The sequence below is a fragment of the Vipera ursinii genome (genome assembly GCF_947247035.1).
Source record: "Vipera ursinii genome assembly, chromosome: 1".
In the NCBI taxonomy this organism is placed as follows: domain Eukaryota; kingdom Metazoa; phylum Chordata; class Lepidosauria; order Squamata; family Viperidae; genus Vipera; species Vipera ursinii.
In genome coordinates this window covers 320,508,712-320,531,420 of record NC_139512.1, presented here as the reverse complement: position 1 = coordinate 320,531,420, position 22,709 = coordinate 320,508,712, and the positions used below count along the sequence as shown (strand labels likewise).

Below are 22,709 nucleotides of genomic sequence, written 5' to 3'. Positions count from 1 at the left end.
GTCAGTCCAGGTCAGCCAGGTGGAAAAGGAGTGTTTTGAGGCCACGGCGAAAGGACCGGAGATCTTGGGCCATTCGAAGCTCATGGGGGAGCTGGTTCCACAGGGCTGGCGCTCCCACAGAGAAGGCCCTCCCCCTGGGGGTCGCCAGCCGACATTGTTTAGCCGACGGTACCCTGAGGAGGCCTTCTCTGTCTGAGCGTACTGGGCAATGGGAATTCATTCCTGGCAGCAGATGATTTATTTTTATTTTTTATTTTAATTCCATTTATATCCCGCCCTTCTCCGAAGACTCAGGGCGGCTTACAAGCTTAGCAGTAGCCTTCATTCTATGTATTTGCCTGCTTATTAGGGCTTTCACACACACCCCAAGCGGCATTATTACAAAGTCAGCTTGATTGCCCCCAACAATCTGGGTCCTCATTTTACCTACCTCGGAAGGATGGAAGGCTGAGTCAACCTTGAGCCTGGTGGGATACGAACCTGCACTAATTGCAGGCAGCTGGTGTTACTTAAGGAGGCATTAGCCCACTGCTCCACCAAGGCTCCTTTTAATGATCCTGTAAGTATCCCGGTCCTAAGCCATGTAGGGCTTTAAAGGTAAGTACCAGCACCTTAAATCTCACCCGGAGGGCAACCAGTAACCAATGCAGCTCACACAGGAGGGGTGTAATATGGGAGTATCGGGGTGCTCCCATCACTACCCGTGCAGCCGCATTCTGCACCAGCTGAAGCCTCCGGGTGGTCTTTAAGGGCAGCCCCATGTAGAGAGCATTGCAGTAATCTATACGGGAGGTAACGAGTGCGTGGGTGACTGTGCATAGGGCATCTCGGTCCAGGAAGGGGTGTAACTGGTGTACCAGGCGAATCTGGGCAAATGCCCCCCTAGCCACGACTCCAATATGATCTTCAAAACTGAGTCGTGAATCCAGGAGGACGCCCAGATTGCATGCTCTATCAACGGGAGGTAACATCTCTCCTCCTATAACCAAAGATGGAACCTCTTGGACTAAACGAGATGCCGGTACGTAAAGCCACTCAGTCTTGGCCGGGTTGAGCCGGAGCCTGTTCTTTCCCATCCAAATTTGTACCGCTTCCAGGCAACGGGACATCACATTGAGGGCATCACTGGGTTGGTTCGGGGTGGAGATGAAAAGCTGGGTATCATCAGCATATTGATGATACCTTACCCCGAAGCCATGGATGATCTCTCCCAGCGGCTTTTCTTTTATTTAGTTTTCTTTTATTAAGAGGCCATTTTGTGACTGCAGACAGTGTTTATAAACTTCCAGATTAGTCATGGTCTCAAATCCAAAGCCTAATTCAGATAAAACGGAAAACTGGCTTTCATATTCTTTGGCCTCTCACAACTATCTTTTGGTGCCATAACAAAGATATGGGAAACCGTTGCTTCTTGTTGTTTAAACAGGCTTCAGATTCCAACTTATTTTGCAGGAAACAGTGTAGTGAATTGTTCAAACAGGTTGAAGGGGAGAAGAGACAATTTGGAATTTTCATTTTCACAGCAGGAAATCGTGATTACTTATCCAATATCAGCTAAGTTATAATTTTAAAAAAAAAACATTGAACTTTGATAGGATGCCTGCTCTATAAGTTGGCAAGCAACATCAATTTCAGTATTCAATCAGAAACATTAATCAATCAGTATCAAACTTGTCGTATTAATTTGTATCATATGCATTTTTATTATATAACTGTATTCTTAATAGCGCTGTTCAAAGCCAATTGAAAGAACTTTGCAATATGTACAAGCCAAACAAAGGATTTATGTTTTCATTATTGCAGTATTGGCACATCTATTGCTCCTGCTTCTAAATACATATCCACTTTGTTTCACTTCCTTCCCAATAAAGCAAAGCAGCTTGCAGAGGCAACCTAGGAGCAACTTCCAAAGTGGCTATTGTAAGTCTTGCAAAAGATATGGCTGCTTTAGAAGTTTGACAAGAGATATATCACTCCTCCATATGTATAGCATTTCTTCTGAAAACTGTCTACAGTTCTTAATCAAAGAATTTATACAGAACAAATATGCTGCTGATACTCCTTCAACAACCATCTAAATTATCCCATCAATATTCATCTATACCATGGGTGTCAAACTACTGGCCCGTGGGCTGGACGCGTCACCAGGAAACTGTGCCCACCCCATTACCGGCAATGGGGAAAAAGCTCTGATACATTGTGCGACATCCCGTGACGTTTCAAGTTTGACATATCTGATCTATACTATATAGATTGCTTTTAGTGCAATCATTTAAAAACATTTAAGTCAGTAACACCTCTTAGTTAGCTATATAAAACAGAAAATCTCCTACCATTTAGCCTCCCATCAAAATCTGGGTTAGTTGCAACTTTAAGACCAGGGTGTGGCAACAGAAAACAGCCTAGGTTACTGAAACATGAGTGAATGTGCTTCCTTACATTCTGAAGCTCTTCGTGCTGGTGCAATTTTACCTAGAAGCAACATACATTTTTAGAACATGAAATTCTTCTGCAACAAATCAGAACTAATCTAACACAAAAATAAGTATTTGCATGTTCCAATTAGCTTAGCTCCCCTTAAACCAGGGGTGTCAAACTCAATTTCATTGAGGGCCGCATCAGCACTGCAGTTGCCCTCAGGGGGCCGGGTGGGTATGGCCAGGGTGGGCGTAGCCTACAGGGTGGGCGTGACTAGAGTGGGTATGGCCTACTGGGTGGGCGTGGCCAGCTCTACATCGTTTGCATCAAGGGTGCCTATGGGGGCCTCGGCAGGAGTGGGACAGATCTGAGGGTCTCTGGCAGAAGGAGGGCCTCTGGGCCAGGGCCAAGGCAGTGGGGGCCATTCTCTCACTGTTTCCAGGATGGCTTCGCGGGCCACATGAAACCACTTCGCGGGCCGAATCCAGCCCCCGGGCCTTATGTTTGACATGTCTGCCTTAAACAAAAATCAACTATTAATGATAATGAATTACCTGCAATCGCTTTTCTAGAAATTGTTTTCCTCCTTTTAAACCATATGCGTGTTCGTATGGATAGCTCCAGTCTCTAATTAAGAACATAAGAGTCTATGTAGAAATGCAAAAATATGAGTTAACCTTATTTATTGGCAAACATACCACCACACCACTGAATACATCATTATAAAATCTTTACTATCCATAATTCAACAAGCATGTTTTTAATCTCTACATATTATTAATATAAAACCAGAATCAGCAAAGAATACTCTAAACTCAACCTACCTCAGCTTCTTCTGAAAATATCTATCCTGTAGAATGTGAGTAAAATCATTACCCTGGAAGAAAACCATCACATTCTAAAAGTTATGCTGAACTATTTCTGATCTGACATAACTTGCCAGAACCAAATTCTAGAATATTTTGATTATTCTGGGTTTCAAACAAACTGAATCCAGATGAGATAAGTAAAGCGTATCCCACCAGCTTCCTAGCTCTCATCTTTCCAACCTTTTTCCTTCCCTCTCACCCTTCTGCTGAGGCCGACGGGCCATCATACCCTACCAGATCACCTGATCTTCCCAGCACTTTTCCTCCTCCCTCCCTCTATCACCATTGCTGATGTCCTAGCCCAGGGGTGTCAAACTGACAGCCCGCAGACCGGATGCATCATGTGCAGGCCACACCCACCCCAGCTCCACAAAGGCAAAAAAGTCACTATACATCACTATATGTCACATGACGCAATCAAGTTTGACACCAGTGTCCTAGCCTAATATATCCCACTACACTCCCTCCTTGTCCAATTTTCTATCTTTCCTCAACTATTAATGTCCTTGGCTTTTTCTATGGATCATCCAACCCTGAACCAAAACAATCTCTTTCATAAATGTTAAGACTTAAAATGTAATGTTTCAGTTCAGATATAGGCTACCTGAAACCAGCCATTTCATGCACATTCCTAATACACTTACATATTATTTTACAACAGTCACAAAAAGGGTTTTGTAGCAAGCTAAATCATGAAAAAATCCTGCATAAAAATTATTAGCCTGCAGTTTAAGTATAAGAATTAAAATACAACCACCTCCTTCTCCTCAGACAAAATAGAAGTGTAAACCATTAGCCAATTTGCTGAAGTGGAAAGATGACTTCTACAAAGCAGTAAACTGGCAAAGATCTCTTTCTCTCTCTCTGTCCCTCCATCCCTCCCTCTCTTGGTCAGAACAGCAAATTATGTACACTAAACCTCCCATCGCCACCAGTTTGCTTAAGCATACATGGACTTCCTGTTAGAACAACCTGCCATCTCATAAAGCATACAATTCTATTCTAGCACTTCTACTGCAGTTGAAATGAATTAACATTTACAACACTTGAAAACCTATTGTTACATGAATATGAAAAAATGGACTCTTAAAAATTGGTAGTGGTTAAAAATTATGTATATATGCCACATGCAAGGTAGATGATGCAATTACATTTTACAACTTCTGTTGTAGTATATGAAACTTCCCTGAGATAAACAAACATGGAAACAGCAATCATAATCATACTATTACCTGAAATGGCTTTTGGTAAATTTCTTCCATTGCTAGCCTTCCATACTCTGTAAAAAGCTATTAAACAAAATTAAGAATGTATACATAAAGGCCAAAAATATATATAACACAGTAATAAACATTTACTCATGTATAAGCGGTGTACTTATCAAGTTAGATAGCTGCACAAAACAATTTTAGAAATCTAAACAAACCAATTTGGTTATTATTAACCTAACCAATTAATAACCAAATACTTTCCTACATTCTGAATTCAAGAATCTCAACAGCAGAATAATATTGATAATAATCAATGTGTTGAAAGAGTGCTAATGACCCCAGTGAATATAGTTAAAAGTTTCAGTGGCATAGTAATTATAAATTCTATATGTATAAAACAGTATTCCTAATTTTATAGGATAAAATTAGGAAAATAATTTAGCAAATACAGACTACAAATCTTAATATATATACTTAATGTATAACCATAGAGGAATAAAGTTTGTAAGTGCATTTCAAATAACAGTAATTAAAAATCATGTACATGAAGTTTTTAAAGAGGATTTAGCCCCATCATCTTACTTCTATCAACTTCCTGCATTCCCTAAAGAGTCCCCTCAATAGGGAACCTTTCAAAATTGAGCCCCTGAAGGCACAAATGTTCTCAAAATATGTTTTTGACCCTTGACATCTTTCATGTGCAAAGAGCTTATTAAAATATTAGTAATGGAAGTTAGTATTGTATCAGAATATATTTACTTGCAAATGCTGAAGATCATCTTCTTGGATATTCTGTGATAGATTGTACACCTATAAAATATAATAGTTTTCACTTTATTTATTTATTTATTTATTTATTAAACAAATTTATATGGCTGCCCAACTCACATATATTGAATCTAGGCAGCTACGATATTAAAAATTCACAATGTAAGAGCCCATAAATAGCCACTCCATCCCCCAGTGGCAACAGCCATACGATCCAAACCCTAATTAAACTTATTAGGTGATTTGCTTTTAGATTTTTAACAGTTTGCCAATCAAACTAAGCAGCATCTTAGGTGGAGAGTTCCCTCTATCTCTAATTTGAACTGAAAGTTAATAACACTTTTCTAAAAAAAAGTGTTTCCTCTTCAATCTCTCTGTGAGAGGAGGTGAAGGGTCTGGAAAAGCAGAGATTGCTTACAGAAATCTCTTGTTTTACTTTCCCTCCCTTCCCCCCACCCCCAGAGTAGAATGTATAGATTGGAGAAGAGATTTCACAAGATTGCTGTAACTTGCTTGCATAGCATGCTCGTAACTCCAAGTCCCAGTCTACTGTCACAATCCCATTGCTTTTAATGTGTAATAGACAGCAAACAGGAGAGTGGTTAGGAGACAAACAAAAACTGAAGGAGTGAAACTGCCTAGTTTTGTCTTTTTCCAATGGGAAAACAGTCACAGAATTTCCCATGTTAGCCACTACTTAACTTAGCAGTGGAATTGCTAGTCCCAATTAGGGGTGTTAAATGAGAACTACCATAGACATAATTAAAGCTGAATGCTTATGATGACAGAATTTTCTGGTCAACTATAGCAATCAGAAAATCCCAGCAAAATAAAACAGAGGAAGACATTTAGGCTAGAACACGGGTCAGCAACCCGCGGCTCCGGAGCCGCATGCGGCTCTTTGAGCCGTCACCTGCGGCTCCCAGCCACCCGGTTTGCGTGCACCTCTTCGAACGGGCAGTGGTGCGCGCGCACCTCTCCAAATGGAGAGTGGCACCACCCGTTTGGAGAGGTGCGCGCGCACCTCCCCGAATGGGCAGAGGTGCGCGCGCACCTCCCCAAACCTTTGGAGAGGTGCGCATGTACCTCCGCGCGAAGGAGCAGCGGCGCCGCTCTTTGAGGAAGTTGCAGACGGGCCGCGGCAGCTTTCTCGAAGAGCGGCGCCCCTGCCCATTCCGAGAGGTGCGCGCGCACCTCTCCGAATGACCGGAGGTGCGCGTGCACCTCCGCGCGAACGGGCAGAGGTGCCGCTCTTTGAGGAAGCTGCCGCGGCCCGTCTCCAAAGCTACCGCTTTCGGCAGCTTTGCAGACGGGCCGCGGCAGCTTCCTCAAAGAGCGGCGCCCGTGCCCATTCCGAGAGGTGCGCGCGCACCTCTCCGAACGACCGGAGGTGCGCGCGCACCTCCCCAAACCTTTGGAGAGGTACGCGCGTACCTCCGCGCGAACAGGCAGCGGCGCTGCTCTTTGAGGAAGCTGCTGCGGCCCGTCTGCAAAGCTGCCGAAAGCGGCAGCTTTGCAGACGGGCCGTCGCCGTCGGGCAACCGGGAACTGGTTCCATCTCACTTTAAAAAAAATGGCAACTGTGTGCGTCCACGCATGCGCAAAAAACCGTTTTGCGCATGCGCAAAACATTTTTTGCGCATACGCGTGCATGGACACACGCACGCGGCTCCCACTTTTTTTAATTTGTGATGGAACCGGTTCCCAGTGGCTCTTTTCCTTTTTTAGGTTGCCGACCCCTGGGCTAGAACTTGTAATTAACACTGGATGTCACTACTAAAGATGCCCAATTTAAAAATGTTTAAATACCCAGAAGTAGCAAGCCGGGGTTTTAATTTAAATTAGTTTGCTAACTGTATCTCATTTTATTACCGGAGAACCTGGTAAAGAACATCACTTTTCTTCTTGAATATTTTAATACCCTATCAGCAGCAATAAATATATATGGATTTTATTGACAATAGTGAACATTTCAGATTGGAGATGAACTAATAACTTTCACATACAGCCCAAGGTCTTGAAATCTGGAGAAAGCACAAAAATATTCTACACACAGTGGAGTTATTATGAAGAGCCTACAAGTGAGTATTAACTCACTGTAGTAGAAAAAATGACTGTGCTTCCGAAGTCCTTGAAATAGTTGTGAATTGTCACTAGGGATATTGAAGATGAAGGGCATCTGTACATACAATCACTAGGAGGCAGGCTTCGTTCAAATAATCAATATATTACTAAGGAGAAATTAATCAATATATTATTAATAATAAATAATCAATATATATTGATGTATTGATAATTTATTGATAAATTAAAATACTCAATATATTGTTAGGGAGAAATTGATTACAAGCTGGAGTATAGTCCTTGTTAATAATGATATTTGAGACCAGCATTTATGTCACTAAAGTGATGTGGCCCTAAAGTGCAATGTCATGTGAATGTGCCACTTAATGATGGGAATTCTGCCAGTCTCCGGCTATCATCATTTAAGTGAATTACCAAAGGTCATTAAGTGAGGACCTCATGTGATTGCAACTTCCGACTTCCTGCCAGCTTGCCCGCTGAATTTCTTGTGGGAAGCTGACAGGAAGATTGCAAATGTGACCATAGGACACGACAACAGATGCAACTTAAGGGACCAGCCTTAAGTACCACTCATTCATTGTTGTTGTAAGTCCATATGGTTGTTGAATGAGTGGTCATTTAAGTGAGGACCATCTGCCTCTGCACCTCTGCAGAGAGACTTTTTAAATTCCAAAATAGTTAAATTAGGTTTATACATATATACAATGTCCATGCATTTGCTAACAGATTCCATTCCAGAAAAACCTGTACAGGTCATTATCATTTAATAACCATTCATTCATTAACTATTTGAACTTCAGACCCTATTTTATCCTTTTAAATATATAATTATGTTAGACTGAAATTAAAAATATGGATCGAATGGATATTTGTATCTTGGTTTTCCACACTGTAATCAAGATCATCCACTTCTACACTGCATTGGCTTTTTAAAGCTAAACAAAGAACTTTTAAAATCTGTATCATACTTCAGATTATTATATTTGAAGCTTAATGTTCTAAGTGTCTGAAAGCTGTAATGCAACCGAAAGATTAAGCATAATGGTTCTTTCTATAATACATGATTTATATATTAAACATATTTCTATGCTGTCATAATCAAAATAACTCTGTGGAAAAAAACATAAAACAAGAAAGCAATAAATGGTTTTACTGTTATGTTTTCAGGTGACATATGTATTTTGAAATAAGGAAAATATTTAAAGTCTACCATCATCTGATATGACTACAGACTTACCTGGACTGAACTTGTCATGGTGCTTAAAGCAAATACTGTTGCACAGTCTTTGATAGTTGATTGACTATCAAAAGCACCTTGGGTATCCATTAGTAATACAGCAACCTACAGAGGATTTTTTTAAGAAAAAAAGAATTATTTTTTTCACTTTAAATTTGAAAGATTGAGTTCAACGCAGGTGTGATACCAGCAGTGTTTCACTATATTTTCATTCCCTCCATTCAGCCACCAGGAAATGTACACTTACCTTCACAACCACTTTAATTAACAGTCAAAAGTTTAAAAAGTGACCAAATAGCTCAATATTCATTTTTTTTAATATGAAGCAAAAAACCTCACTAGTGAAAATGTGCATAATGCTATATGGTGTCATTGGGTATAAGAAGCATGTTTATGCTAATAAATATTACTAGCTATACAGACCACCAAGAGGCAGTACTGGATTGCTTTAATCCTTATTAGGTATTATCAGTTCCTGGTTGAGACTCTGAGCACCACAGAATAACATCTCACTGGGAAACCAATGAAAGGTGGTTTGATTGCCTCTAGGGTGGTCAATGTAACTGAAAATACCTCATAGGATATACATGATATAAAAAGAGGGGAAAAATTCCTCCTATGGATGGATGGAAATAATGTCAAACCTTGTACACAGAAGTATGGCATAATTTAACATATGTATATCTGTATATATTTCTCTGAAGGGAAGATGGACCACACAGCTTTATCTAATGATTAAGGCAGCAGGACAGAACCAGAAGCTTGTGAGCTCTAGTTTCACTTTAGGCATGAAAGCCAACTGGGTCACTCACTCTCTCTTAACCGAACCTACCTCACAGGGTTGTTGTAAGGAAAATAGGAAGAGGAAGGAGCATGTTTTCTGCCTTGGGTTATGTACAAAAATAATAAAAGTGAGTTAAAAACAAAGCATTCTGAGAATAAATGTTACTGGGTATTTTCAAAAGCTCAATTCCATGTATTATACTGTATATAATATTAGACATTCTTAACATTACAATTAATTACAACACTAAACAAGTATACAGTAAGGCTGAAACTGATGAGTCAATGATTCTCAGGCCATTATGTAAAAAGTATTGCTGTTGTTATAGCTAGGAAAAGTACAGCCAAGCGCCCATCAAGTTCAAGCAGCAGGAGGTAGACTGTACATGTATGGAAAACTTATTTCTGTCTACAATCTAGCCATGCTGAGTCCATGAAATTCCATGCCTGGAGAATCCTGACAATCTATTTCAGAGGTATCTAAAACATCACATCAACTCATATCAGGAAGAGGGATCAAAATATTTTGCATTCACTTTTTGCTTGCTCTGTTCAGTAAGTCAATAAGCATTATGTCAGATGCTTAATGGATTACCTTTGTCCCATCAGGTTTGGGAATTATGAATACTTCACTCCAAATCTGAATGCCAGTTGTTTCTCTCTCACACCCTCCTCTCCATGTAAAGCCAGTCAAAGGTTCACTATTTCCACCTATCCAAGAAGATGACTCCTTTAACAGAACACACGCATATACGTATATATTTAATAGTGTGGGAGGCCCAAGGCAATCATGCATTAATATTGTGTGCTTAATTTTGACTAATATGAAAAACCTGCATCATTACTAACAAGTAGTCCTCTTTCCATTTTTTGTAATTGTCCTTTTTGTCTTTCAGTTTGTCGGAGAGATCTTTGTGCAGCCATGCTGGTTTCTTCTTGGATTTCTTGTTTTTCTTTCCCAATGGTATTGTGCTGGACTGGGCTTTTATGATCACATTTTTCAGAGATACCCACGCTTCTTGGGTTGTTTTCCCCTTTAGGATTTTCATCCTTGGGATCTTTCCTAGGTTCTCTCTGAGTTTATTAAAGTCAGCTCTTTTGAAGTTTAAGACACTGGTTGGATTGTTTTCTATTGTTAGTGTTTGCAGTATATTAAATTCCAGTATGACATGGTGACTTTCAATTTCAATTCCGGCAATTTCAATTCCCTCTATCACTTCTTCTGTATTTGTAAGGATTAAGTTCAATATAGCCGCTATGCCATAATCACGAACTGGGCACCTGAATGCACAGATTGCAATTATATGACTATGGTGATACTGTAGTGGTTGCAGCTTCATGGACTGATTTAAAGTCCCCCTCATTAAGCATGCTCATGATTTTAGTTTATTTATTTATTTATTAGTTGAATTTATATACCGCCCTATTCCCGAAGGACTCAGGGCGGTTCACAGGGCAATTAAAACAGTACAAAAAAGAATAAAATGGAATTAAATTAGTACAGGCCCACAATTCCTAATAATAATAAAATTAAAATTTTAAAATTAATTTAATATAATTTAATATAATTTAATTAAATACTTTAAAATTTAAAATCCCTCAGGCCAGGCCAGACAATTCGAACAACCAGGTTTTTAAGTCCCGGCGAAAAGAGCGAAGGTCGGGGGCAGTCCGAAGCTCCATCGGCAGTTCGTTCCAAAGGGCGGGTGCACTCACAGAGAACGCCCTCCCCCTGGGAATCACCCGCCGGCAATCTCTAACCGGCGGAACCCTAAGGAGGCCCTCCCTGTGGGCACGCACAGGACGATGGGAGACTGATGCTGGTAGCAGGTGCTCCCTAAGGTAATCCGGACCCATGCCATTTAGGGCTTTATAGGTCATCACCAGCACCTTGAATCTCACCCGGAGGGCAACTGGAAGCCAATGCAGCTCGCGGAGAAGAGGTGTTACATGAGAGTATCGGGACACTCCCATTACTACTCGCGCGGCTGCATTCTGCACCAGCTGAAGCCTCCGAGTGGTCCTCAAGGGCAGCCCCATGTAGAGAGCATTGCAGTAGTCTAACCGGGAGGTCACGAGCGCATGAGTGACTGTACGTAGGGCATCCCGGTCCAGATAGGGCCACAACTGGCACACCAGGCGAACCTGGGCAAAAGCCCCCCTGGTCACGGCTCCAATATGATCTTCCAAACTGAGCCGTGAATCCAGTAGTCATAATTCTGAGGCCTAAAAATGATCACACTTAGCTCACAAACTATTCTAGTTCTATTTTTAGTCCTGTTTATGAAAGAAAATTTATGACAACCATTTTTAATACTATTACACAAAGGGCACATGCTTTATAAAGCCTAAAAATTGAGCAATGCAGGCAATTTTTTAATGGATTTTGCTGTATTTGTGAATCTTTCCACCTTCATACTTCTCCCTCTATCTCCTGCATTATTGTCCCCAGTCCTTCACAGTACATTTAGTTTTGGACTTTTGACATCATTCCCCCTTTGCTTTAGTTTAATTCTTTCCTGATAATATTGGCAAGGAACTTGAAAAACATATCCTTCACAGTCTTTATGACACATAGCCTGTCTCTTGTCAGAAGAGATAGGGTAAGTCAAAGGAAGTGTAGTCTATTTGAAAGTTACTAGGTGTCTTAACAGGAGTAACAATTTACGTTACAGATAATCCTCACTTAATAACGGCAATGTGGCTGTAAAACACGATGTCATGTGGCCCTACACCTTAACAACACAAATTCCAGCACTCCCAGTTGCCATTGTTAAGCAAATCACAGCAGTTCATTAAGGATTCACATAGTTGCACCTTTGCATTTAAAATATCCTGCCTGCTTTCCTATTGACTTTGCTTATAGAAAACCAACAAAAAAGCTTGTGAATAGAAATCATATGACCACAGGGTCACTGCAATTGACATAAACACAAGCACAACTCAAAACCTCTAATTCAGAACCATTATAAGTTCAAATAATCACGTCTGCCGGTGAAACGGAGACAGGGGGGGGAGGGATGCGCACATCCTCCCGGAGTTCCATTCTGTGCTCGAGGCTTTTCCTGAAGGCATCTGCTGGTGAAATGGAGGCTGGGAATGACGTGCACGAGCGGCAGCAAGCGGTCGCAGAAGAAGTGGGGTAGCAGCCAGGCTCCTTGACGGGGCTGTTGGTGCCTCCGCTGCAAGACACAACAGGTGTTGGGGCATGGGAAGCCTGGCTACGGGTGCTCTGCGGCAAGTTAAGCAGGGGCGGGGCACATGGGGCAGCTCCCCTCCCCATCTCACCTCATATGTGGTAACCAGACAGAATGGGAGGTTGGATGGCTGCGTAGGCTCTTAAGTGGGGCTTATTTTCAGGTAGGTCTTATTTTCCTGAAAACACGGTAGTTACAAATAATTCCTGGCATATGTATACTGTTTTGCTTTTTAGTTCTATTATATGGTTACCAACTATAAAGTTAATTAATATAAACATTAATTAGCTATGTTAATTATATATACCTCAAATTCCCTCAATAATGTTTAGAAATATTAAATCCTTACACAATTTGGAACACAATAAAACAAATCTTAAGAAGAATACACTTTTGTTAATTATTCTCAAAGTAGTTCAGTTACCCACCTTGTTATACATATACCTAAGCATGAAATCCAAGAGAAATGATTTGCCTTTACGGAATGCACCAGCAACAGAAACTACTACTATGTTGAGGTCTCTTATATGTTCCTGAAGCAAGATTCTCTCCAATGCTGATTCATCCAGTTCAAAGTTATGATCATCTTCATGAGCAAGAACTATCTGTACTGGGCATGGCTTTTCAGTAGTCACTTCATCAGCATCCAAAGAGGCATCCTCTTCTGCATCCTCATAGCTCTCTCCTAGGAAATAATTGGATAATATTATATACATCATTCCATTTGATATCCTCTCTCTCTCACACACATACATATAGGTCTTGACGTATTTGGGTCTTTTCCCGTGTAAGATTGATAGTGTCTTGGCAACGTTTCAACAAGGTCCCACTCAAAACCTCGAAAAGACACTATCAATCTTACACAGAAAAAGACCCGAATACGCCAAGACCTACATACCTGTCCCCTTGAAAATCTACGAAAATACACACACACACACACACACACACACACAAATAAATAAATGCAGGCTTATTACTACTTTGTAATATTATTTTTATATACTTGGTAGTTAGAATATCTGCATAGGCCACGCAAATTACCATTTCAATTGGATTCCCTCTTCCTATCATCAAGAGCTCTGTTTCTGAACGCTGGGAAAAATTCATTTCTACTTAGCAACTCAATCTAATAGTACCTTAATTCTACATTAAGCCTAAAACATAAAAAAATATTTGGTACCCCCTCCTACACTTTGAATGACAATATTATTCAAAATTAACTGTTCTATGGATTTCAAAATTCAGAGCTGTATATTTAGGATGTTGCCAAATGAAACAGGAAGACTCTACAATCTTTTCAAGTCTAGAAATCATCTTTAAACCAAACAATTGGCATTTGAAGAAATGCCAAAAATACCGTAATTTAAAAAGTTTCTTTCAACATGTGAAAAATAAGAAAAATGTCAAAGAAACTATCAGTCCACTAATGGTAGAAGATGGAAAGGAGGTGATGAGTAACAGGGAGAAAGGGGAACTGTTTCATTCATTATTTGCATCCGTGTTTACATAAAAGGGGAAAAGAGTCCAACCTATCAAAAATAGTACCATAGAAGACAGAACAGGAATACAAATCAAAATAGGCAAGAAAGTGGTGAGAGAACATCTATCCACTCTAGTCAAGTTCAAATTGCCAGGACTAGATGGATCACATCCCAGAATTCTGAAAGAGCTGGCAGATGTGATCATGGGACCACCGAACAAAATCTTTCAAAGCTGTTGGGGTACTAGGGAAATTCCAGAGGCTTGAAAAAAGCTGATGTAGTTCCAATCTTCAAAAGGGAAAAAATGGATCCAGAAAAATACAAACCAATTGACCTGACATCAATACCTGGAAAATCCTAGAAAAGATTATCAAGCAGCAGATTTGCAAGCATCTAGAAACAAGCTATTACTAGAAGTCAACATGGATTTGTTAAAAGCTGATCATGACAGGCAAACCTTATTGCCTTTTTTGACAAAATGACTAAATTAGTGGAGCAGGGAAATACTGAGGAAGTGGTTTACTTAGACTTCAATAAGCATTTGACAAAGAAGACCACAGTTTGCTTCATGGTAAGATAGAAAAATGATAGACAGCATCACCACCAGCTGGATTAGTAATTGGCTGACCAACAACACTAAATGTGTAGTTCTTAATGGAACTACATCTACATGGAGGGAAGCATGCAGTGGGGTACCACAAGGTTCTGTCTTAAGCCCAGTATTCTTTAACATCTTCAAAAACGATTTAGATGAGGGAATAGGGGAGGAAGTCATCAAATTTGCAGATGACACCAAGCTGGGAGAATAGCCAACATTTTAGAAGAGATGCTCAAATGCAGAAGGATTTTAACATTCAACAAAATGCAATTCAGTGGTGAAAAAAGGTCTTAGGCAAGAAAAGCCAAATGCACAGGTATAAAATGGGTATCTGGCTCAACAGTAGTGACTGTGAGAAGCATCTCAGTGTCCTAATGGACAACCACTTAAATAGGAACCAGCAGTGTGCTGCAGCTCCAAAAAAGCCAATGCAGTCCTAGGCTGCATCAACAGAGAGATAGTATCAAGATCACGTGAAATAATAGTACCGCTTTAGTAAGTAAGCCCACACTTGAAGTACTGGATCCAGTTCTAGTTATTACAATACAAAAAAGTTGTTGAGATTCTAGAAAGAGTGCAGAGAAAAGCAACAAGGATAAGGAGTCTGGAAGCTAAACTGTATGATGAACGGCTGCAGAAACAAGATATGTCTAGTCTAACGAAGAGAACAACTACTGGTGGCATGACATCGAAATGGAGAACAAATGATACTGTGCAAAAGCATTCCTGATCTCCAGCTATTATCTGACTCATCTGAGAATAAGAACATAATCAGCTGTAGGTATATTCTCAGTTATAGTTCTGAGCCTTTAAAAAAATAGGGTAATACCTTATCCAAAAAGTTGGATATGGTGACATAATAATACTAATACTAATACTAATAATACTAATACTACTACTACTACTACTACTACTACTACTACTACTAATAATAATAATAATAATAATAATAATAATAATAATAATAATAGTGATAGCAGTCTTCCAATGCTTGAGGGGCTGTCACAGAGAAGAGGGTTGACCTATTCTCCAAAGCACTTGAGAGCAGGACAAGAAGTAATAGGTAGAAGATTATCAAAGAGAGACCCAATCTAGAATGAAGAGGAGGTTTCCTGACAGTGAAAACAATTAACCAGTAGAACAGCTTGTCTCCAGAAACTGAAGGTGCTCCATCACTGGAGGTTTACAAGAAGAGATTGGACAACCATTTTCCAGAATGGTATGGGTCTCCTGCAGGGGCTTGGACTACAAGAGTTCCCTTCCAACTCTGTTATTCCAGGTTCTATGTTTTTACTGGTTGCTGCTCACAAGCTTATATTCCTTGCCATGTGGATGGAAGGATGGATTATCTCTATTTCCTTTTCAAAATTATAAGAAATGCTTTCTTTTAATTTTTTTGCATGTAAATTGACCATATTTGTTATTTTACATTTAAACTGACTTGTTACTAAATTAGATAGATGCATTACATTTGGCAAGTAATTTTTAAAATATAATTTTATAAAAAGATATACCTTTTATAATAATGTATTTTTTATTATAAAAATAGTCATTGGGAGTCAGATAGCATATAAATGTAATATATTATTACTATTGCTTAATAAAATATTAAAAGATAATCTCTAAAGCTACTCAGCACCTCTGCTTTTATAGCTCAGTGGAATTTTATCAAGGCTTTCACAACACCATCTCTAACAGGAGTGTTCTAGTTCAAGGTTCAGCCAAAAACCTCCTCCAGAAGCTAAATCAGAATGTAGGAGAGGAAAAGTAATTTTACTAACCTGACAACTGGCTCAATTACCAGCTAGCTCCTACCCTGAGTAGAGAGCACCGAGATCAAAGAAAGAAAGGCTTCAAGGCAGCTGGGTACGTTGCCTAAGTGTGAGGAAAGAGCATGGGTTTCCTCTAACACAGACATGTCAAACTCGCAACATCACATGACATTGCGCAATGTATCGGGACAGTTTTGCCATTGCTGTCAATGGGGTGGGCACAGCTTCTACATGATGTGTCCGGCCCATGGGCCGGCAGTTTGACACCCCTGCTGTAACAGCAGCAAGCTAAATGAAATACTGGCATCTTTCAAGTATGTTAGTTTACAATTCTCAGCATAGTGAATACGTATTAATTAAACTAAAATCAGTTAAACAGTATGAAAAGTCATAACATGGCTTCGGTGGTAGCAGCTCCTTCAACTAATTCCAAATGTAAGATGGAATCTGGTTGGCCTCGTAAAAAAAAATTCCAGTCACAAATATTCCTAAAGGTAAGCACAGCTCAATAATGAAACCAATTATGCAAAGAAGAGCTAGGGCTAGGCCATTGTTTGTTGGATAAATTTTAAGCTGAGGATAGATAGCTACCTGGGATGTTTTAATTTGGATTCTGCACTGAATAGGGGATGGGATTCAATGATCTATGTGACTTTTTTCCAATTTTGAAATATGGATTCTAAAAATCTAAGAATCATAATGTTAACCAACTATCTTTAGGACAACTGTATGATATTATGGAGCAAAACCTTATGAGGAAAAGCAAATCAAGCAGTCATAGAAAGCAAACTTTCTGCTTTAGGAGGCCAAACATTTCTCAAGTCTTTTTTTTCTTTATCTCCAAGTAATGCTGACAGAATAATTACACAAAACCAGCAGGGAACACAGGTACATTTTGTGGCCTGAGGTGTTAGGTGTTTTTTATAGAATGAGATACAAATATGTGCATTAAGTTACAAGTCTTAAAATATTTATAGGAAATCCTTGACTTATGACCACAACTGAGTCAAGAATTTTGGTTGTAAATCACTGCAGTCGTAAGTTGAGCAACCATGTGACCAAACTTGAGTTTATAACTTTTATAATGCTGGTTAAGGGACTCACTGAAGTCATTAGTGAATCAAGTGGTCTATAAGCAAATCACATGGTCATAAATCATAATCCAGCTAATGCAATGGGATTTTTTTTGCTGGAAATGGCACCAAATGTTGCAATACGTGATTGCATGACCACAGGACACTGCAATCGGTCATAAATGAGACTCAGTTGCCATCACCCAAAATGTGATTACATGATTACTGGGGTGGTGCAGCAGTCACAATTAGGCAAATAACTGCAGTTGCTAATTGAATCACATGATTGTTAAGTAATCCAGCTTCCCCCATTAACTTTGCTTGTTGGAAGCCAGCTGGGAAGGCTGCAAATGGTGATTACATGAACTCAGGACATTGCAGCTGCTGTAAATGGGGCGATGTCTTACCTGAATGCCTTTTCTCAGCATGATGATGGAGAATCCACGAATGGGTAAACTCTGTCTTCCTGTCCAATTAGACTAAGTCAAACTTGCCACGCCTTTCCTGGGCCAGGACACCTCCCAGTCACGATGAAGGTGAAGCAAATGACGACAGTCCGATGTGTTGGCTCCCATACCCTTGACACAGGATGTGAAGGACACTAAGGGGTGGGTGTGGATTCTCCATCATCATGCTGAGAAAAGGCGTTCAAGTAAGACAACTTCTCCATGATAGATGGAGAATGATGGAGAATCCACAAATGGGACATACCAAAGCTGCTGTCCCTATGGGAGGGAATCAGTCTGGGCCATATCCCACCCTGTGGCAGCAGCACTCTCCGGCCAAATGAGGTGTCTGCGGAGGCATACCTATCCAGTTTATAATGCCTCATGAAAGGGGAAGGCGAGGACCATGTCGCCGCCCTACAAATGTCCTCAATGGATGCGTGTCGCCCAAGCCACAGAAGTTGCAGCACTACGAGCGGAGTGAGCAGTGATGTGCCTGGGAACTGACAGGGAATGAGATTGGTACGCCCCTGCAATACAAGCCCTGATCCACCTGCCTATAGTGGAGGCAGAAACCTTCCGCCCCATAGTAGATGGTTGAAAGGAAACAAAAAGGGCTTCCGACTTGCGAAAAGATGCTGTCCGCTTAATATAGTGGCGTAAAGCCCTGCGGACGTCCAGAGTGTGCCATTGCCATTCCAAGGCATGAGATGGATGAGGACAAAAATCCGGCAAAATGACTTCCTGCACTCTATGAAACAAGGTATTGACCTTAGGAATAAAGGAGGGATCCAATTGAAGGACTACCCTGTCAGCATGAAAAACGCATAAGTCCTGTCTGACAGAGTGCTGCCAATTCAGAAATGCGTCTTGCCGACGTGACGGCTATCAAGAAGGCCACCTTAATTGTCAAGAACTGCACAGTACTGGTCCTGATGGGTTCAAATGGAGGAGAGGTAAGGACCTGCAAGACCCGTGACAAATCCCAAGAGGGATACTGGTGAACCACCGGAGGTTTGGTGTTGGTCGCTCCTATGAGAAACGAGCGTACCATAGGATGTTGAGCCAATGCCTCTGAATTGCCCCAAGTAAGTACGGTGGAGACAGCTGCTACTTGTTGGCGGATGGTATTGGGCACCAAGCCCTTGTTAAGCCCCTCCAATAAATAGCCCAAGATCCTTGGGATAGTAATAGCTGAAAGATCTAACTGGTTCTTTGCACACCAACTACAGAAACTCTCCAAGTGGAGTCATAGATCCTGTTTGTTGTAGGCTGCCTGAATCGTCGTAATTACCTCTGATGAATAAGACTCATGTGTCAGGAGCCACCGTTCAAGTGCCAGGAGGTCCACTAGGGTTCTGGATGATGCAGAACTCCCTGGCTGAGTGAAACGCGATCTGGAGGAATCCTCCACGGGGGAGAGATTGACAGACTCACAAGGTCGGCAAACCACAGCTGTCTTGGCCAGTGTGGTGCAACAAGTATCACCTCTGCCCGCTCTTGGAGTAACTTGTGGATGACTGCCGGGATCAGAGGGAGAGGCAGAAAGGCATACAGCAAGCCCCCTGGGCCAAGGGCTGTGGAGGGCATCCGTCCTCACTGCCCACGGAGATGGGAACTGGGAGGAAAACCTCAGAAGCTGGGAATTCGCCGGAGAAGCGAACAGATCCAGTACTAACCTCTCCGATATCTCCTCGGAGACTGGGATGCAGGCGCCATTCGGAGTGATCCACTGTCAACCTGCTGAGAAAGTCCGCCTGCTGATTTGCCTCCCCCGACATGTGCTCAGCCCTGAGTGATGAGAGGTTGGTCTCTGCCCAAGAGCCCAACAATTGGGCCTCGGCCATAAGGGACCTGGAACGGGTACCCCCTTGCTGGTTCACATGGGCTTTTGCCGCTACGTTGTCTGTGAGGACCAGAACATGTTGTCTCACCACCCTGTTGTGGAAGTGGTATAGGGCCAGATGTATGGCTCTGAGCTCCAAACAATTTATGGTGTGCTTCAGGTTGGACTGGGACCACCGACCCTGAGCCAACTGAGACCCTAGATGCACCCCCCAGCCAAACAGGCTGGCGTCCATAGTCAGGGTGAACCGAACAGGCTCCTGGAACAAAGAGCCCCTGGCTACCGCTGGCGAGGTCCACCACTGGAGGGAATTTAGGGTCCGAGACGGAACCCTTACCCTTTGGTTGGAGGAGCTGGTGCCCGGTCTCTGAAGCGGGAGCAAAAACCATTGCAGGTCCCTGGAATGTAGTCTGGCCCATGGGACTATTCCCATGCAGGAAACCAACTTCCTTAACAGTTGGGAAAGAATGGCCAGGGTGACTACACGCTCCCTCTGGATCTGAAGGACCAGGGCTCTGATGCTGTCCTGACAGTCCTGAGATAAATAGACCTTGCACAGTTCGGTGTCTGACCACACCCAAATGAAGAAGGCGGGTTGAGGGAACTGTCTGGCTCTTGAAAGTTCACCAAGAACTCATGGTCCTGGAGAGTCCTGATAGACAAAGCCAGATCCGATTGAGCTGCCTGGACTAATAGGGACTGGATGAGAATGTCGTCCAGATAGCCTCTGGTCAGTCACAGGGGTCCTTTTTCAGGCTCCTCCACTCCCAATCATTGCAGAGGGTTCTGAGTTCAGATCCCTTCTGACTGTAGCACAATCATTGTTTGCCTTGCCCGAAACCTTTCAAAGTGGATGGTCAAGTACAGGAGGCTTCAACTGTAGCTCTAGGCCTCAACCTAGCTGTGTCATTGTCCATTCCTTCTTGGTCTGTGGGGAAGGTTTTTTCAATTTGAGCTGGAAGGCAAGGTAAGCCCTTTTGAAGTCTGTGGGTTTTTTGGGGGGGGCAGGGGGCTGAAATCTACCCCACCTTCTCAGAGGCTAGCAAAGAAGGCTGCACAAGCCTTTTCAGAGTAAAAGCAATGTGATCGTGGTGCCCAAAATGGCGGCCGCTACTGCTCGTAGTGAAAAAAGAAGCAACCTGTCCTTCCCCCTTAATTCAGGAAAGAAGGCAGGCCGTACTGAGAGTCTTCATGTGCCTCTGATGCTATCGGCACGCTTAAAAAGGCAGTGGAGACTTTCTGATGAAGAGCCTCCTCCCGGCCAGCTGCTGGTAAACTGGAATTCAAAATGGCCACCACAACTATGGTGTCACGAAAGAACAGCCTGGGGCTTCTGAGAGAAAGATAAGGGCAAACTCCAATCCTGAGAAGAACTACAGCGAATGCTACCAAATTGAAAAAACCTTCCCCACGGACTTGCAACAGTGAAAACAGTTGAAACCTCTGGAAGGCAAACTCGATCCTGAAAAGAACTACAGCAAATGCTATCTAATTATGAAACCTTCCCCAGGGACTTGCAACAGTGAAACAGTTGTCCAGAAGGCTAAAGTTCAATCAGAGCTACAGCTGGAAGGAGAAAAGCAAACTCCATATCCTGAAAAGAATACTATCTAATTGAAGAATCCACGTAGGGGAAAAAATATATACGACCTACTCAATTACTCAGAAGAGATGACTCAGCAAGATTCTGGGAGCCAAAATTACGTCTATTCTGGGCACAGACTAAGTCGTGATTGGGAGGTATCCTGGCCCAGGAGAGGCGTGGCAAGTTTGACTGACTTAGTCTAATCGGGCAGGAAGACAGAGTTAACCCATTCGTGGATTCTCCATCTATCATGTTGGAGAAACATGACAGTTGCCAAAAGAGTCTAAATTCTGATCACTTGACCATGGGGATGCTTCAATGGCCATAAGAGCAAGGACTGATGTCAGCTTTTTCAGTGCTGTTGTAACTTTGAATGTTCAAAGTTACTGGCTGGTTCAGGAATTCTGGGAGTTGAAGTCAATGAGTCACAAAAGAACCAAGGTTGCCTACCCCTGCCCTAGGGGCTTTTCTTATCTCTGAAGGCAAGATGTTCCACAATGAAGAGAAAGCGGCAGAAAAGGCCCTCTTCCTAGACCCTGCCAGTCAAAATTCTTTGAGTGATCAAGTCTGTAGCATGCTTTCCCTGCCTGATTGAGTGGGACAGGCTGATGTGATGGGCTGAAGCCAGTTTCATAGTTAACCTGGCCCTATGCCATGTAGGCTTGACTTGTGCACACCTTGACTTGTGCGGCCCCATTTTGAACCAGTTGAAGCTACTGGAAACTTTTCACGGGTAGCCCCATGTAGAGTACAGTATGCTTCTACAAAATTAGTTGGTTTTATAGGTAGCCCTCGATTTCAACTAGTTGCTTAATGATTGTTCAGTGTTACACAACAGCCTCAGAAAGGGTACTTTTTACAGCCCTAAAGCACTTCTAGCCATCTTAAAATGTTGCACTGCCCCACCCACAGTCACATAACTGCATATTGGGCATCTGGCAGCCAGCTTACAGGTAGGACTAGTAGCACTGATTTCAAACTGTAATTTGCAACAATTTTTTGTCAGCTTCTGGCAAAAACTGCCCATTTGGGGAATGGATTCGCTTAACTACCACATGATTTGCTTAACAACTATGTGACTCAGACTTATGACCATATGATTCACTTATTGACCACCATAAAATAGTTATAAAGTTGGGTCCATCATGTGAATGCCTTAACATGACCAAAATTCCAGTCCCAATTGCAGTCTTAAGTCGAAGACTATTTATATTCAAATTTATGTAGCCTCCCATCTCACCCAAGGCAACTAAGCAGCACAAAAGAAATTAATATGTTTACTCTATTGTTCCTTACAGAACAAGAAATAGTTAGTCCTTGACTTATGACCTCAACTGAGA

General features: G+C 41.8%; 1 protein-coding gene across 2 annotated transcripts in view; it reads right to left on the bottom strand.

The window, feature by feature from the left end:
• ATL2 (atlastin GTPase 2) overlaps positions 1 to 22,709 on the bottom strand; it is a 46,966-nt gene that overhangs the window by 13,355 nt on the left and 10,902 nt on the right. For both annotated transcript variants that reach the window (XM_083350566.1, XM_083350567.1), the window contains exons 2-8: positions 12,997 to 13,253; positions 9,967 to 10,101; positions 8,589 to 8,693; positions 5,258 to 5,308; positions 4,520 to 4,576; positions 2,973 to 3,065; positions 2,334 to 2,472 (exon numbers count right to left, since the gene is read on the bottom strand). In XM_083350566.1, the coding sequence (XP_083206692.1) occupies positions 2,334 to 2,472; positions 2,973 to 3,065; positions 4,520 to 4,576; positions 5,258 to 5,308; positions 8,589 to 8,693; positions 9,967 to 10,101; positions 12,997 to 13,253 (837 nt within the window). The remainder of the gene's footprint in view (positions 1 to 2,333; positions 2,473 to 2,972; positions 3,066 to 4,519; positions 4,577 to 5,257; positions 5,309 to 8,588; positions 8,694 to 9,966; positions 10,102 to 12,996; positions 13,254 to 22,709) is intronic.